This window comes from Pinus tabuliformis, chromosome 6, assembly GCF_031772625.1.
Source record: "Pinus tabuliformis cultivar Carrire ecotype Pingquan chromosome 6, CPIR1, whole genome shotgun sequence".
NCBI classification, from domain to species: domain Eukaryota; kingdom Viridiplantae; phylum Streptophyta; class Pinopsida; order Pinales; family Pinaceae; genus Pinus; species Pinus tabuliformis.
The window spans coordinates 1,327,531,537-1,327,550,990 of NC_142292.1; the positions used below are offsets into that span (position 1 = coordinate 1,327,531,537).

At 42.4% G+C, this 19,454-nt stretch overlaps 1 protein-coding gene across 1 annotated transcript in view; it reads right to left on the reverse strand.

Annotated features, from left to right (window-relative positions):
* The window catches only part of LOC149263502 (putative acyl-activating enzyme 16, chloroplastic), a 325,493-nt gene that overhangs the window by 40,820 nt on the left and 265,219 nt on the right, over window positions 1-19,454 (reverse strand). The window contains exon 14 of the mRNA XM_089426351.1: window positions 16,096-16,233. Within this exon, the coding sequence (XP_089282477.1) occupies window positions 16,096-16,233 (138 nt within the window). The remainder of the gene's footprint in view (window positions 1-16,095; window positions 16,234-19,454) is intronic.

Sequence of the window (19,454 nt, forward strand, 5' to 3'; positions counted from 1 at the left end):
AACCAAGTTGGACAAGGGGACAAGAGTATAGACCAAGCCCATTATTTCTATCGAATCCATCAGGTAATCCATGTCCAAATGTGTCCATAATAAGTAAGAAAAAATACCCAACTACGTAATGAAAGCCATACCTTCGGGGTTGGAAGGCCCACCTTCAAACATACAATCATAACAGATGGGCGAGAGCACATAATGGTTGGCTCAAGTGGTGGAGATGGTGGCACATCGAGCTATCTGATGGCTGTAAGGGGTTGCTGGTTGCCGGCTGAAGACAATCTAGGAGAAAAATCTCCTATGGGTGTCACCCACAAGTGGTGGGTAATAGCACCCATTCACATAAGGAATCAACTATATATTGACATAAGTACTCCTCCATTTGAGCCTACTATGATGTATTTTCTATGGTGTATGTATGTGGAGATATGCAAGCCTTCTTTGGAGATATGGTATATTTATATAATAATAAGTGAGCCTTCTATGATGTATCCCTTTGTTGGTATGCGAGCCTTTTTATGATAACATAGTGAGCTGGTCAAAGGCATAATTTCTTGTGATAGGACAAGTTGGTCAATGGTATGTTCCCTTGTGTGGAATGGAGAGTTGGAGGGTTGACTCGGCAATGGAAGGAACTAGTTACTGAAATATATGTATTTGACATGGATTTATTTCAACTCTATAAGAAAAGGATTGATGAGTTTCCCCCTTGGTGGGGTTTTTCCCTCACATGGAGCCTATATCTGGTGCTTGTCGTCTCTTGTGATCTTTATATTTATATTTCAGTAATTGCTTAATGAAGAAAAAGAACACAAAGAATTTAATAAGAAGCCAACTAAGTTCACAAGTAATTATCAAGTAAGGGGAATCAACTTTAATCTTCAATTACCTTGATTCTTCAAAACTAACTAGGACTTAGAGTGAATTGACTTAGAGAGAGGATTTAGGGTGGCAGAAGGATTCAACATCAAGAGAAGACTTGGTTGCCTCAAAATTAACCTTTTGTGGTCGCTAATCTATCCATTAAAGGCCTTAATTCTCTTGCCCTAGGAAAACCCTAGTCTTGTTAAGCTTCAACTTGAGGACATTTTGAAGGTTGCATATGCTATTGGCTTGATCATATTCATTGTTGGAAACCTTTTCTTGGCATATTGACCTTAGGATTATCCGTTTTTGCAAACTCTTTCTCAAGCCCTAGGTCTAGCGTGCCCCAATTAGGCCTTTCTAGAGGACGTGAATTGCCTTATTATCCTTGGTTAAGCCTTGTACTTAAGCAGAGTCATCCTTTAGTAGCCTCTAGTGTCACCTTAAACCTTTAAGCCTACAATACCTTTCATAGGTGACCTATCTACTGGGAAGCTTCCCATTGGTGAAAGTCCATAAAGAGCAAGGATAGTGGCAATGGTGACAATGGGCCACACCTCATTGTTGTCACTTAGTCTAGTGCTTGCCTTGTAGAGCAACCCTCTACAAGACCTACTAGATTTTGAGGCAACAACTACAATAACTCCCTACAACCCCACTCACTTCTTACAAGTGGTACAAAATTCTTATTCCATCAATGAAAAAAAACTTATCTATGAAATCATCTATCCATTTGTGTGTGAGCAATGTCTCAATCCCTTCTATGTTCACAATAGTCCCTCCACTCCTTCACCTTCACCATCACTATAATACCATGTTGCTTCTACACATAAAATCATGGACAGGAATACACCTTCAAATGACAAAGAATGAATTCATTCATATCATTAAATTACGCAATGTCTCATTAAATAATAGGGGAGGAGGTGTGCATTACGTAACTCCCATATACCTAACTATTAATGTTTAAATTGGCAACTAGGGCCAAACTCCATGTGGGTCATCTTATTTATGGCAACTGATATTTTTCTTGGATTCCTCTCGTCGAGAGGCATAGGATTGATCTAAAGATCATCCGATTTCGACATGTATTCATGGAGATATGAATTTATTTGTGTTATGTGACAATTCATCAAGGTCAGCCAGCAACCAGATTACCCCCACTTGTCCTCAACGTTTTACCATAAATAGAGGTGGCCTTCAAGTCATTTGGTCGATCATCTCTTGTGATCCCTCTCTCCACTCGTTTGGGTTTTAGTGGAAAGAGAGACCTAGAAGAGAAGGTCTATACGCTGCCCTAGACGAGATGCCCTAGACCTTAACGTTGTCATGGAGGAGAGGCTTTAACGCAGTGAAGGAGGCTTCCATAACGCAGCAAGGAGAGATCTAAACGTAGGTCTAGAAGAGACCCTATCCACTGTCCTAGAAGGCTCCCATATGCAATCCTAAAGGAAGGGATCTAACCTTACCCTAGCCGCAGTAAGGAAGAGTCTTAGCAACAGAGATCTGGCCAATGTCCTGTCCCTAGACGCAGTCCCCTAATCCGCAGTCTCAAGAGGCCTCTATGCTGCCCTAGCCGCAGTCCTCAACGGTGATCTAATCCGCAGTTAAGGGTGACCCTTACACGCTATCTAAGGAGACTCATAGCAGATAGAGGGGTCTCCTAACCGTAGCACTTAAGGGTGCCCTAGGACGTAGTCAATGAGTGTTTTATATGCTACAAAAGGAGGCACGTATATGCAGTCAAGGGGAGTCTTTAATCCACAGCAAAAGGGAGCATCTAGCCACTATCCTAACCACAATGAAGGAGACCTAAGAAGAGGCTCCTATCCATTGTCCTAAACGTTCCCTAAACGCAAGCCTAGAAGAAACCAGTATTCGCTGAAAGGAGAAGACTTAGCTGCTATGAGGAGGTCTGGCCGCAGGCTAATGGAAAACTTATGAACTGTCAAGATTCCACAGCTAGAAGGGTTGCTAAGTCACAGCCAAAGGAAGCTTCAGCACATCAAGAATAAGCATAGTCATATAGTTGTAGGTGACAGCTCATTGACTATAGATGTTAGCACTATGAGAAAGGTTGTTCCAGGTATGGGAATGCTTGCAAGTAGAAGTCACAGTCATAAGGTAAACCTGTGTGGTGAAGGAGTCTGCGCTCAGATTTATCTCAGACCTTGTAGGGCTGGCTTCAAATGTAGATTCGATGCTAATATTCTGAAGCATTGATGATGATTATATATCTGTTATAAGGACATTTACTTCTGTGTTGCTATGTGTTAGGCCATAGGCCATAGCATCATAGCAAGGGTTTCTTAGAGATGCTCTACTGGATGGTTGGGAGATTATGAAGGAAGATTAGTATAGCCACAGGTGCCCTCATCAGATAAGCAACTTTTCGTTGTCAAGGGACATGCTACAGTACTATCATTGGTTGAAGATTGTCATTGCAATTTAGGATTACATCAGAACTATCATCATTAGTGGAATGATGATCTTGCTACTGTTGTCATAAAATCTCAAATTTATGTATTTGTACTATCTCTCTCTTTGCTGAACTATTGAAGAATATAAGAAGAATTGATCAAGGGTTTCCCCACATTGGGGTTTGTCTCTGGCTGGTGCCACATCTTGTGTCCTCTTGTCTTGGCTTGTTTTCTAATGTTTATGTTTATGTTCTATCTGCACTTTACTATCATGCTTATGTGATTGCTAATCTAGAATTGATATTGAGCTAATATGGAAAAATTGAAGTAAAATGCTCTAAGCATAGAACATACCTAAAATTAATATGGTATCAGAGCTGAGGCAAAGAAAAATCCCAAGCAAGAGTGAAAGAGCAATCACCAAAGGCAATTGGACAAGGTCAAAGGCTCAATGGGTTCCTCATCCCTCTTCCCGGCTGAAGACAAGCTCCATAAAAAGTCTATCATGGATGGAAGATGTCTTTGAATCTGACATTGGAAGAGCAAGAAGCGTTGGATTACGTGAAGGGTAAAATCCCTGAGCCTCCATCAAATGCACCAACTTCTACAGAGAACAAGTACACTAAGGGTGGAAGGAAAGGCAGATGCCTTGCTTGCAATAATTTTGGCCATTATGCGAGTGTGTCCGAATAGAAGGGACGCATCACTTGACGATGATAACAATCATTCCAGGGGCATCTTCAATGATTGAAGGAATGACAGGTACAATGTCAAAGGAAAAAGGAATGCAAGTCATCAAGGAAATGGCCGACTTTTCAAGAAAGCAAGGAACTCCAGGTATGAAGAATCAAATGTTGTTTCTGATAAGCAAAAGGAATATTATCTTATATTGGCCCTTTCCACTACTTCTCCTCCGAACTCTTTGGGAAACCGACTTATTGATAGTGGTGCTTCAAGGCACTTCATTGAATACAAGGAAGCTCTCTCTAATTTGATAGAGAAGGAGACAATCATGAAGATTATTCTTGGAGACGATGCCACCTATCCCGGAAAGGGTGTAGGGAATGTTACCCTTCAATTGAATGAGGGTAACACGATTCATTTACAAGAAGTTCTGATCTCAAAAGGAACCTGGTGTCCATTTCGGCAATGGAAGACAAAGGTTACAAGGTGGCATTCATTGATGGAAAGGTACGTGTTTGGAAAAGGAATTTTAAAGATGCTTTTACTCTTGGGTTCAGGGTTGGCAATTTGTATCAAGTTGCAGGAAGTCCAATGGGGACCATGTCATGTGACACATCTCTTCAATGGCACCGGAGGTCTGCCCATATTCATTGTAAGGCCCTACCCGATGTGAGTCAGATGGTGACAAGGATGCCTGAATTCAAGGAAGAGCATGAAGGTACATGTCCGAGATGTACCGAAGGAAATCTTACAAGGGGACCATTCCCCTCGTGTAATAGCAAGACCTCAGATGTGGAACAACCCGAGGGGTTTAAGATTCATGATCGAGAATCTCATGTATGCAGGTGGAAGAAGGATCTCTATGATTTAAAGCAAGCAACCCAACCTTGGAATGAGAGGCTTGATAGCTATCTGATAAAGTTGAGATTCACTAGGAGTGAAGCCAATCCAAACTTTTGCTTTAAGGTTATGGATGATAGACCTCTCATACTGGTACCTTATGAGGACGACCTCTTTTTGACGACCTCTTTCTGACAGGGAAAAGTAAGAGGGAGTTGGATTCCGGATTTGGAATAGTGAATTGCAAGCCTGTGACTACCTCGATGGAACCTAACTTTAGGAAATTATGCAGTAGTGTTGTCGGACCTGATTTGGAAATGCCTCTAAGTTTCGTCAACTCATAATAGCATTGATGTTCTTGGTGAACTCTCGTCCGAATATATGTTTTGCAGTTAGCATGTTGAGCTCATATATGATTGAGCCTCATTGGATTGGTGCAAAGAATCTTTTGAGATATCTTCAGGGCACAATCACTCATGGTCTGAGAGACATTGCCGAAGATGTGAGGCTGCATGATTATTCTGATACTGATTAGGTAGCCAACGTGGAGGATCGAAAGAGCACTTTTGGGCGTTGGTTCTCTTTCGGTTTTGCTTCGATATCCTGGATGAGCAGGAAGCAGAATTCGGTTGCTTTGAGCATCGATCCAGATACATAGCTGTGAGTATGGCCTCCTGTGAAGTTGTCTGGTTGTGGAATCTCTTATGTGAGATGTTTGGACACGTGTTGGATACCATCGTGATCTTCTGTGACAACCAGAGGGGGATTCGATTGTTGAGGAATCTCGTGTTCTATGATCGCTCCAAGCATATAGACATCAGGTACCACTCTATCTCGAATATGGTACAACGGGGAGCAAGAAGGCTCCATCACTCTGGGACTAATGTGCAGGTCGCCGATATTCAGATGAAGCCACTGGCAAAGGTCAAATTCTTGACTTTCCAAGAACGACTAGGAGTTGTGGAGAGACTCTCTCTTGAAGGTCCTGTATGATATGGACATTGATCTCTGGGAGCTCTGAGGGGCTTGGGGATACTTCTTGGAGCGATAAGCAACCATAGCGTGAGTGGTTCAGCCTTCCCCTAGTGGTTTGCCATGTAGGCATGAAGAGTGGTTCATCCTTCTCCTGTTGAGACACAGCCATAGGGTGAGTGATTCAGCCTACCCCTAGTGATTTGTTGTGTACAGGGTGAGTGGTTCAACCTTCCCCTGGAATACCCCATGGCGACATGTAGGTAGGATGAGTGGTTCAACCTTCTCCCGCTGAGACATCCTACCCATGCAATCTGGGACTCATGGGAAGTACCTCTCATTTGGCCAATGACCAGCGAAATGAGGATAGGAACCATAGTACTACTGATGGACGCATCGTTTAATATTGTACTCCCTATGTTGAGATGATATTGATCTAGGATCAATTGGAATTGACTTTGGGTCAATAAGAGTGGTATGAGACACTCTCTTTATTTGGAACTGATTCCAGATCAGTAAGAGTGGTATGAGACACTCTCTTTATTTGGAACTGATTCCAGATCAGTAAGAGTGGTATGAGACACTCTCTTTATTTGGAACTGATTTCGGATCAGTAAGAGTGGTATGAGACACTCTCTTTATATGGGACTGACTTTAGGGCAGTAGAGGATGGTATGATACATTCTCGATCACTTCTTCTTCTTCGCAAAGAAAAGTAGTGCAGGGCATTCCATTGATGGCAGAGATAGTACGGACTGGCAGATGGATTGGCAGATGGAGTTCTCCCTAGTTGAGAGGGAGTGTTAAAATTGGCAACTAGGGCCAAACTCCATGTGGGTCATCTTATTTATGGCAACTAATATTTTTCTTGGATTCCTCTCGTCGAGAGGCATAGGATTGATCTAAAGATCATCTGATTCCTACATCTATTCATGGAGATATGAATTTATTTGTGTTATGTGACAATTCATCAAGGTCGGCCAACAACCAAATTACCCCCACTTGTCCTCAACGTTTTACCATAAATAGAGGTGGCCTTTAATTCATTTGGTCACTCATCTCTTGTGATCCCTCCTCCACTCGTTTGGGTTTTAGTGGAAAGAGAGGCCTAGTAGAGAAGGTCTATACGCTTCCCTAGAGGAGATGCCCTAGACCTTAACGTTGTCATGGAGGAGAGGCTTTAACGCAGTGAAGGAGGCTTCCATAACGCAGCAAGGAGAGATCTAAACGCAGGTCTAGAAGAGACCCTATCCGTTGTCCTAGGACCTAGAAGGTTCCATATGCAGTCCTAAAGGAAGCGATCTAACCTTACCCTAGCCGCAGTAAGGAAGAGTCTTAGCCACAATGTTAAAATTGGCAACTAGGGCCAAACTCCATGTGGGTCATCTTATTAATGGAAGATGATATTTTTCTTGGGTCATCCGATTCCGATAAGTATTCATGGAGATATGAATTTATTTTTGTTATGGGGCAATTTGTCAAGGTCGGCCAGCAACCAAATAAACACCACTTGTGCTCAACGTTTTAGTATAAATAGAGGTGGCCTTCAAGTCATTTCAACACACTTGGGATCTCTTCCTCTCTACTTGTCTTTGGGTTTTAGTAGGAGGAGAGATCCTAAGGGATAACACTGACCTAATCTAGAGGGCAGAAGTCGGAACTGTCCGGAACTGTCGGGAACTGTCAGAACTGCCGAGAACTGCCGGAACTGTTGGGAACTGCCGGAACTGCTAGAACTGCCGGGAACTACCGGGAACTACCAGAACTGCCGGGAATAGCCGGAACTGTCGGGAACAGCTGAGAACAACCGGAACAGCCGGAATTGTTGGAACTACCGGGAACTGTCGGAAGTGTCGGGAACTGTCGGAAGTGTTGGGAACTGTCGGAACTGCGGGAATTTCCGGGAACTGCCGGAACTACTGGAATTGTCGGGAACTGTCGGAGCATCTATCTTCGAAGGAGAGCAGCATGTAAGGGATAGCTAACTAACATTGGGATAGTTGTATGGTACTTAGCAACAAATACACCAAGCATGCAATGTTACAACTAGCATGCAAGGGACAGCTAGCATGCAACAGCAAGCATGCTAGGGACAACAAGCATGCTAGGGACAACAAGCAAGCAAGGGACAACAAGCAAGCAAGATGCAGCCAACACATAGGTCAGTATGGCAACATGGTGCAGCAATGGCACATAATGCAATACAGTGATGGGTACAGTCATGATTAATGAAGCGTGATGAGATGCAGCATAGTGATGATGGGTGCAGCATGATGCAGCGCAGTGAGGTGCAGTGTGATGACGAAATGCAGCACAACGATAGGTGAAGGAGTCACCTTCGAGAATCAGTTGAAGTAGCATGTCTTCAACTGATCTCATGTATCATCTTCTTAGAGATGATCTATGCTCTTATCTAGATAAGTCAAAGTGTTGACTTCTGTTGTAAACATACTATCTCTCTCTCTCCTGAACTATTGAAGAACATATAAGAAGAATTGATCATGGGTTTCCCCACATTGGGGTTTGTCCCTGGCTAGCACCACATCTTGCGTCCTCTTGTCTTGGCTTGTCTTCTGCGATTTATGTTTATGTTCTATCTGCAGTTTACTTTAATGCTGATGTGATTTCTAATCTGGAAAAGATATTGAGCTAACTGTGAAAATTGAAATAAATTGCTTCAAGCATAGAACATACCTAAAATTAACATGGTATCAGAGCTGAGGTGAAGAAAATGCCCAAGCAAGAGTGAAAGAGCAATCACCGAAGACAGTTGGGAAAGGACAAAAGGATCAGTGGATTCCTCATCCCTCTTCAAATTCACCAAGGGTGAAGTCGAAGCACAGAATATTATCAGAATGGCACAGCAGAAGTTTCTAATGGCCTACCTAAAGATCACTTCAATAGGAAGCTCGGATCTAAGGGTGGAAGGAAACGCACATGCCTTGGTTGTAATAAGTTCAGCCATTATGCGAAGGAGTGTCTGAATGGCAAAGACACATCTCTTGATGAAGATAACAATCATTCCAAGGACATCTTCAATGATCAAAGGAATGACAGGTAATGCAAGTCATCAAGGAAATGGCCGACTCTTCAAAGAAAGCAAGGAACCCCAGGTATGAAGAATCAAATGTTGTTTTTGATAAGATAAAGAAGCGTTATCTTGTATTGGCCCTCTCCTTCAGATTCTTTGGGAATCTGGCTTATTGATTGTAGTGCTTCAAGGCACTTCATCGGATAGAAGGGTGCACTCTCTAATTTGGTAGAGATGGAAACAATCGTGGGATTATACTTGGAGCCGATGCCACCTATCCCGGAAAGGGTGTAGGGAATGTTACCCCTCAATTGAATGAGGGTAACTCGATTCATTTACAGAATCTCTTTTATGTACCTGATCGCAAGAAGAACCTGGTGTCCATTTCGACAATGGAAGTCAAAGGTTACGAGGTGGCACTCATCGATGGAAAGGTACGTGTTTGAAAATAGAATTTTCAAAGATGTTTTTGAGTTCAGGGTTGTATCAAGTTGCAGGAAGTCCACTGGGGACCATGTCCATTGACACATAGCACCGGAGGTCTGTGAGTCAGATGGTGACAGGGATGCCTGAATTCAAAAAGAGCATGAAAGTACATGTCTGAGATGTACCGAAGGAAAATCTTACAAGGGGACCATTCCCCTCATGTAGCAGGTCCACAAGTTTGGAACAACCCGAGGGGTTTGAGATTGATGATCAGGAATCTCACGTATGCAGGTGGAAGAAAGCCCTCTATGGCTTGAAGCAAAACTCCTTGGGCGTAGTATGAGAGGATTGATAGCTGTCAGATGATGCTGAGATTCACTAAGAGTGAAGCCGATCCAAACCATTGTTTGAAGGTTGTGGATGATAGACCTCTCATACCAGCGCCTTATGAGGACAACCTATTTCTGACAGGTGCAGACCCTCTCATTTGCAAAAGTAAGAGGGAGTTGGATTCCGGATGTGGAATGATAAACTGCAAGCCTATGACTACCTCGAGGATCTTAACTTTCAGAAGTTATATGGTAGTGATGTCGGACCAGATTTGGGAAATGCCTCTGAGTTTCTTAAACTCATTCGCGTTGATGTTCTTGGTGAACTTCCGTCCAAACATATGTTTACAGTTAGCATGGTGAGCTCATATTTGGTTGAGCCTCACTGGATTGGTGCAAAGAATCTTCTGAGATATCTTTGGGGCACAATCTCTCATGGATTGAGATACACTGCCGGAAATATGAAACTGCATGATTATTCAAATGTTGACTGGGCAGGCAGTGTGGAGTATCACTAGAGCACTTCTCAGTGCTGGTTCTCTTTGGATTCTTCTTCGATATCATGGATGAGCAGGAAGCAGAAGTCGGTTGCTATAAGCACCGCCGAGACCGAATACATAGCTACTAGTATGATCTCGTGTGAAGCTGCATGGTTGCAGAAGATCTTAAGTGAGCTGTTTGTACACATGATGAATACCATTGTGATTCTCTGTGACAACCAAAGGGGGGATTCGATTATTGAGGAATCCCGTATTCGATGATTGTTCCAGCAGATAGACATCAGATACTGTCTTATCTGGGATATGGTAAGTCGATGAGCGAGGAGGCTCCATCACATTGAGACTGATGTACAGATCGCAGACATTTTGTCAAAGCCCCGTGGAAAGGTCAAATCTGTGACTTTCCCGAATGACTTGGAGTCGTTGAGAGACCTTCTTATAAGGGTCCTGCATGTTGCATGCATTGAGCTCTAGGAGCTCTAGGGGGCTTGGGGTACTTACTGGAGCAACATACGACCACAGGGCGACTCACCCTCCCCTGGTGGTGCGCTATGTACAAGATGACAGGTTCAACCTTCCCTTGTGATACCCCGTGGCGACTGTGGAACAGGATGATTAGTTCTCCTGTGGGCCGGGATGATTAGTTCTCCCATGGCAACTGTGGAACAAGATGATTAGTTCTCCTGTGGGTCGGGATGATTAGTTCTCCTGTGGGTCGGGACGATTAGTTCTCCCGTGACAACTGTGGAACAAGATGATTAGTTCTCCTGTGGGTTGGGATGATTAGTTCTCCTGTGGCAATTGTGGAACAAGATGATCAGTTCTCCTGTGAGCCAGGATGATTATTTCTCCCGTGGCAACTGTGGAACAGGATGATTAGTTCTCCTGTGGGCTGGGATGATTAGTTCTCCCATGGCAACTGTGAAACAGGATGATTAGTTCTCCTGTGGGCCGAGATGATTAGTTCTCCCATGGCGACTGTGGGGCAAGATTATTCGTTCTCCTGTGGACAGGATGATTAGTTCTCTGGTCAAGGCATCCTACCCATGCAATCTGGGACTCATGGGAAGTACCTCTCATCTGATCAATGAGCAGGAAAATGGGGTTAGGGACCATAGTAGTACTATCAATGGACGCATCGATGTATCTACTGTACTCCCTATGCTAGGATGACCTCCATTGATCTGGGATCAATGAAACTGATCTGGGATCAGTATGAGTGGTTTGAGTCTTGAGACACTCTGTTGTGATATTGATCTTGGATCAATAAAACTGACTTCAGGCCAGTAAGAGTGATGTGACACACTCTCTTCAGATGAAACTGACTTTGGGTTAGTAGAGAATAGTATGAGACATTCTCGACCAATTCTTCTTCTTCATGGTTTAGCAGAGCAGTGCAGGGCACTGATGGGCAAAGATAGTACAGTCGGACATATGGATTAGCGGATGGAGTTCTCCCTAGTAGAGAGGGAGTGTTAAAATTGGCAACTAGGGCCAAACTCCATGTGGGTCATCTTATTAATGGAAGCTGATATTTTTTTTCGATCCCTCTCATCGAGAGGTGTTGGATTGATCTAAAGATCATCCGATTCTGATACGTATTCATGGAGATATGAATTTATTTGTGTTATGGGACAATTCGTCAAGGTCGGCCAGCAACCAATAAACCCTGCTTGTGCTCAATGTTTTAGTATAAATAGAGGTGGCCTTCAAGTCATTTCAACACACTTGGGATCTCTTCCTCTCTACTTGTCTTTGGGTTTTAGTAGGAGGAGAGATCCTAAGGGATAACACTGCCCTAATCTAGAGGGCAGAAGCCGAAACTATCGGGAACTTCCGGGAACTGCCAGTACTACTGGGAACTGCCGGAACTGCTGGGAACTGTCAGAACTGCTGGAACTGCCTGGAACTACCGGGAACTGCCGAAGCTATCGGGAATAGCCGGAACTGCCGAGAACAGCTGGGAACAGCCGGGAACAGCCAGAACAGCCAGAATTGCCGGAACTGTCGAGAAATGCCAAAACTGCCGAAATTGTCGGAATTGCCCGAACTGCCGGAATTGTCGGGAACTGTCAAAGCATCTATCTCCGAAGGAGAGCAACATGCAAGGGATAGCTAACTAACATTGGGACAGTTATATGGTACTTAGCAACAAATACACCAAGCATGCAATGTTACAGCTAGCATGCAAGGGACAGCTAGCATGCAACAGCAAGCATGCTAAGGACAACAAGCATGCTAGGGACAACAAGCAAGCAAGGGACAACAAGCAAGCAAGATGCAACCAACACATAGGTCAGTATGGCAACATGGTGCAGCAATGGCACATAATGCAATACAGTGATGGGTACAGTCATGATTAATGAAGCGTGATGAGATGCAACATAGTGATGATGGGTGCAGCATGGTGCAGCGCGGTGAGGTGCAGCATGATGACGAAATGTAGCACAACGATAGGTGAAGGAGTCACCTTGGAGAATCAGTTGAAGCAGCATGTCTTCAACTGATCTCATGTATCATCTTCTTAGAGATGATCTATGCTCTTATCTAGATAAGTCAAACTGTTGACTTCTATTGTAAACATACTATCTCTCTCTCTCCGCTGAACTATTGAAGAACATATAAGAAGAATTGATCAAGTGTTTCCCCACATTAGGGTTTGTCCCTGGCTAGTGCCACATCTTGCGTCCTATTGTCTTGTCTTGTCTTCTGCGATTTATGTTTATGGTCTATCTGCAATTTACTTTAATGCTGATGTGATTGCTAATCTGGAAAAGATATTGAGCTAACTGTGAAAATTGAAATAAATTGCTCTATGCATAGAACATACCTAAAATTAACATGAAGAGTGGTTCATCCTGTATGAAGGTCCTGTATGATATGGACATTGATCCCTGGGAGCTCCGGGGGGCTTGGGGGTACTTCTTGGAGCGATGAGCAACCATAGCGTGAGTGGTTCAGCCTTCCCCTAGTGGTTTTCCATGTATGCATGAAGAGTGGTTCATCCTTCTCCTCCTAAGACACAATCATAGCATGAGTGATTTAGCATTCCCCTAGTGATTTGTTGTGTACAGGGTGAGTGGTTCAATGAGCAGCGAAATGAGGATAGGAACCATAGTACTACTAATGGACGCATCGTGTAGGATCGTACTCCCTATGCTGAGATGATATTGATCTGGGATCAATTGGAATTGACTTCGGGTCAGTAAGAGTGGTATGAGACATTCTCTTTATTTAGAACTGATTCCAGATCAGTAAGAGTGGTATGAGACACTCTCTTTATTTGGAACTGATTTCGAATCAGTAAGAGTGGTATGAGACACTCTCTTTATCTGGGACTGACTTCGAGGCAATAGAGGATGGTATGATACATTCTCGATCACTTCTTCTTCTTCATAGTTCAGCAGAGCAAAGCAAAGTAGTGCAGGGCATTGCATTGATGGCAGAGATAGTACGAACTAGCAGATGGAGTTCTCGCTAGTTGAGAGGGAGTGTTAAAATTCGCAACTAGGGCCAAACTCCATGTGGGTCATCTTATTTATGGCAACTGATATTTTTCTTGGATTCCTCTCGTCGAGAGGTGTAGGATTGATCTAAAGATCATCCAATTCCAACATGTATTCATGGAGATATGAATTTATTTGTGTTATGTGACAATTCGTCAAGGTCGGCCAGCAACCAAATTACCCCCACTTGTCCTCAACGTTTTACCATAAATAGAGGTGGCCTTCAAGTCATTTGGTCACTCATCTCTTGTGATCCCTCTCTCCACTCGTTTGGGTTTTAGTGGAAAGAGAGGCCTAGAAGAGAAGGTCTATACGCTGCCCTAGACGAGATGCCCTAGACCTTAACGTTGTCATGGAGGAGAGGCTTTAACGCAGTGAAGGAGGCTTCCATAACGCAGCAAGGAGAGATCTAAACGCAGGTCTAGAAGAGACCCTATCCACTGTCCTAGAAGGCTCCCATATGCAATCCTAAAGGAAGGGATCTAACCTTACCCTAGCCACAGTAAGGAAGAGTCTTAGCAACAGAGATCTGGCCACTGTCCTGTCCCTAGACGCAGTCCCCTAATCCGCAGTCTCAAGAGGCCTCTATGCTGCCCTAGCCGCAGTCCTCAACGGTGATCTAATCTGCAGTTAAGGGTGACCCTTACACGCTATCTAAGGAGACTCATAGCTGCTAGAGGGGTCTCCTAACCGCAGCACTTAAGGGTGCCCTAGGACGCAGTCAATGAGTGTTTTATATGCTACAAAAGGAGGCACGTATATGCAGTCAAGGGGAGTCTTTAATCCACAGCAAAAGGGAGCATCTAGCCACTGTCCTAACCGCAGTGAAGGAGACCTAAGAAGAGGCTCCTATCCACTGTCCTCAACGTTCCCTAAACGCAGGCCTAGAAGAAACCATTATTCGCTGAAAGGAGAAGCCTTAGCTGCTGTGAGGAGGTCTGACCACAGGCTAATGGAAGACCTATGAACTGTCAACAGTCCACAGCTAGAAGGGTTGTTAAGTCACAGCCAAAGGAAGCTTCAGCCAATCAAGAATAACCATAGTCAGATAGCTCATTGACTGTAGATGTTAGCACTATGATAAAGGCTGTTCCAGGTATGGGAATGCTTGCAAGTAGAAGTCACAGTCATAAGGTAAACCTGTGTGGTGAAGGAGTCTGCACTCAGATTTATCGCAGACCTTGTAGGGCTGGCTTCAAATGCAGATTGGATGCTAATATTCTGAAGCATTGATGATGATTATATATCTGTTATAAGGACATTTACTTCTGTGTTGCTATGTGCTAGGCCATAGGCCATAACATCATAGCAAGGGTTTCTTAGAGATGCTCTATTGGACGGTTGGGAGATTATGAAGGAAGATTAGTACAGCCACATGTGCCCTCATCAGATCAGCAGCTTTTCACTGTCAAGGGACATGCTACAGTACTATCATTGGTTGAAGACAGTCATGGCTATTCAGGATTGCATCTCAGAACTATCATCACTAGTGGAATGAAGATCTTGCTATTGCTGTCATAAAATCTCAGATTTATGTATTTGTACTATCTCTCTCTCTGCTGAACTATTGAAAAATATAAGAAGAATTGATCAAGGGTTTCCCCACATTGGGGTTTGTCTCTGGCTGGCGCCACATCTTGTGCCCTCTTGTCTTGGCTTGTTTTCTAATGTTTATGTTTATGTTCTATCTAGACTTTACTATCATGCTGATGTGATTGCTAATCTGGAATTGATATTGCGCTAATATGGAAAAATTGAAGCAAATTGCTCTATGCATAGAACATACCTAAAATTAACAATTAACCACTAAATTAAATTCCACATTATTACATCACTATATTATTGAGACTTTCTTATATGTCTAAGTTCTAAATATGGCCATTCTCTCTAACACATTCTAATTTAATTATGCATCAGTAGCCTTGAGGAAGAGGATATAAGTTCCATTACAGAGACCCTTCTGCAATTTTGATTTGTAATGTTTTTTAAGTAAATATATGAGATTTTTCCACAACAAAAAAAGAAAGATGTGTGAACATTCTACGATTTGGACATTTTGTGCTGATCTCATCAGAATCTCACTATAGAGGAATTGCTGGAATTGCAATTTTTTGTTGCTGGATTTGTGTTTTTTATTGCAAAAATTGATTCAGCAACCTCAAAAACCCTTATTGCACCCAGATTGTGCAATCTCAACAATTGAAATTTGTGATTCTAAAAATGCATAGCTGGATTTTGGAAAAAATGGTCAAAAAGGGATGATTGGAAATAGTCCAAATCGAACTTTAAACTATGCTAAAAAGGAATAAGCATAATACCCACAAATGGCCACATGCAGTTAATGAAATTATGAGCTCATTACAATTAGAACTACATATCCTAGGTCAAACATTACAAAATCACCAAAGAATAAGCCCAAAGAAGTCTACAAAACATGAAAGTTCAATTCAAGGAATGCAAGACAAAGTGAGGCATGGTAGCTGCAAAACTGGAGAAGCCATATGATGATCCACACACAGAAACACTTGCCTTGTAATATCCTTTCATGATTTGTGGTCCTCGAACTTTGACAATGCCCTTTGACCCAGCTGGAAGTGTTTCCCCTGTATCTGAATTGACAACTTTCAGTTCTGTATCATGAAGGGGCCTACCAACTGTTCCCAGAACCTTCGCATGTAAAAAGGCAAGCATCAAGTCAGCGTCGAATACTCAAAACATGCTGATGGTATGAAGTTTGAACAATGAAAACTTTATATATCGCCAGAAGCAGGATGATGACAACTAAAGCACCTTATACAAGCTAATGATGACACTTAATAATTAGTAAAACCCAAGCAAATGCAGAACATCACTAGAAGTTCCATGTTGGCATTGCATATAAGCTAAATTTGTGATATCTAATCCAGATTCCAAACAAGAATCATTCAATAGGAAAATGCATCCACAACTGTAGTATTTCACATAGGGAAGGCACAAGCTAACTCATTGAATAGAAAAGCAACCACAACTGCAATATTTCACATAGGGAAGGCACAAGCTACTTGTTGAATAAAAAAATTCCAGAAGTTCACAAGGGTATGAAATATTTTAGATTTTGCCATTTCTTCTGTGAACATAAAAAACCATTGGTTTCCAGTAAAACTGAATGGACATGAACAAAATCTGCCAAGAAATCTCATTTCAGATTCTAGAATCTTGTATGCTAAACCTAATACTTTAACTATATTGTTATTACTTCTCAGACGAAAACTTTAACTGAATTCAAATTCTCTAAACAATTCGAAATTGCATGGTTTGCCATGTAATGTACAAGGCATCATTGACCTAGGTCTAGCACTAAGCATCAATTGAAACCCAGTTTGTTAAGAGGCTAAAAGCAATTGCTGACTTATGCTTCGAGAATATCAATTCAAAGCTGCATCCAGGGGACATCAAAATCTGGTGGGGCCTAAAGATATGCAGAATTTATAACATACAACATAAATTAAGACTTGAGAAAATTAAAAGATGAATTTTGTTCATGAAATGGAGATATCCACAGCAATAACAGCACTCCATTCAACTGTTTTTAATAGACACTATTACTGCAATTCCAATGCTTATTCCATTATAAGAAATGCCGGTTGCTCCAACATTTTAATCTACTCTTCCTGATATGTGCAGAGGGTATTTAGACTTAACAGTAGAAATTGTGTACAAGATACATTATTCAAAAGTACTCCGTTGTCATATGGATATTGGATATTAGACCAATTATTCATTTAGATTTGTTTTATGCACCAGATAATCAATGTTGATACTGTCAAGAGTAGTATGCACATTTAATGCAAAGCCGACTTAATGGAGAGGAAGTTAAGCTGTCTGTTGTATTTACAACAACACTTGGGAAAAAGTGGTCTCGGATACAGCTTGTTTCTAGTATAATATGGCTGTCCCAATAGTGTTCATGAAATAAGTGAAGAATGCAATAGCATGGTGAGTATAGGTATAGAGTGATGGCTCATTTTACTGTAACAGAACAACCCTACTGATGAAAGACTTTAAAATTCCTCTGATGAAAGAAATATTAAAGAATGTGCTCAAATGGAAATAAGCACATGTAAAGTTCTAAACTTTAATCTTTAAAGAGCTTAGTTCAAGCATTGTTTTGTATTGTATGGTATATTCATTTTAGAATTGATCCATAATCTTTTCGGTTTAGTTTGTTCTCTTTAGTTGCTGTGCTATGCTCACATGTATGGGTTTTGTTAAAAATGTAACTAGTGTTGATCTTAATAATTATATTTGTCAAAAGAAAATTTTATTGTAAAAGAAAAATATTTTTCAAGCATGGGTTTCATGCTCTTTTATTTATTTTTTAGGTCAAAGCATCCATTCAAGGCTTCTCGGTTTTGTCAAGAGTCAAAAGAGTCATTGTCACAATTATTAGACCCTTCTTGGGCTTTTGTATCATTTAAAAAGAATTATTTTTGAGTCAAAATGTCAATTTGTTACCTCCACACCAAGTCGGCCATGTCCTGGTGAAGTCAGCCTGGATTAGGTTAGTCGACCCAGCAAAAGCATTATAAATAGAATTGCAATTCGACCTATTTGGCATCATCTCACTCACAAGTTCGATCTGCAACTCGAGGGCTAGAAAAGAAGAGCAAAGAGCAACAAGAAGGAAGAAAGAAGTTGGGAAAGACAAAATCGAAGTTCTTGGGCATCTCTCTCTCACACATGTGAAATATTCTAGGGTTTCTGGGCAAGTAGCCGGGGCCGAAATTCTGAAGTAGCTGCGGGTCCGAAATTTTGTCGTTGGGAGGCCGAAATTCTAGATCGAAGCAATTTTTGGGAGCTGACACTTGGAGGATTTGGCAGAGATCATCTACTTGAAGGAAGGGCAGGCTTGGCGATTGGAGGAGGTCTTTGTTAGGGTCAAAATGTAATGTTCCTAAGTAGGAATATTAGTGATATTTAAACAAATAAATAGTGTAACAACAAAAAATTAAAAACAAGCATTACACATCCATGGAGACACTGTAAATCTAAAACTGCTGAGCCATATATTATAAATTCTGAAAGCAATGGGTACAATATAAATGTAGTGGTGCACTTGGGCTTGCCTCAAGGAAAAGTTGGACTAAACCTAGGTGATGGAATCGTTGAGATGATGGTCGTTCAGTTGCTGCACCACTTGCATTGCGCTGTCCCAGCAAAATTGTCGATCTGCTAACTTTGACCTGTTGGAATGTGCCCAAAAACTGCCCAGAAAATTATATGCTTTCAGCCTTAGGCTCCTTGGACAAAACCTAGAAAAACCCAGAAGGGAATTTCTCTGGTTTTGGCTTTGGATTTCCAGCTTCCTTGGAGCCTATCCCCAGCTACTATAGCCAATTTCGACTTGTAGGAAATAGCCTGCCAATCCCTCTGAAAATACCCCTAGAACGTTGGGTCCACCTGTACTGACTAACTCCTTGCTCCCCAGATGACCCTTGGTTTGGATGACTGCTCTCCCAGCACCACGAGTTTGCTGCTACAATGGCCTCTGTGTTGACTGCTGCACTGGTCTAGCTGGCTGCTACTCCAGCAGAGTTTCCCTTTCTACACTGCCTTCTCAACTCTCGGCTCTCCCAGCAAGCTGCGAATCCCTTTGCTGGTCTATTCCTGGCTCTCCCAGCAAGTTTTGAATCCCCCTCACTGATTTCTAACCCCTCCTACGTGTTCTCTGGCTGCCCAAGAATTCGCAGTTCCTCCCTGCGTTGATGACAGAAGTGTGTGACTGTACCGAACTCCCTGGAAACTCCAGTGTAACAGCCTCCCTAGGGCGGGCACAGCTGGTCCCCCAAAGAAGAGGTTAAATCTTTCCTGCGGAAGACTCGTGGTTAAACAACCGATAGACTCGTTGA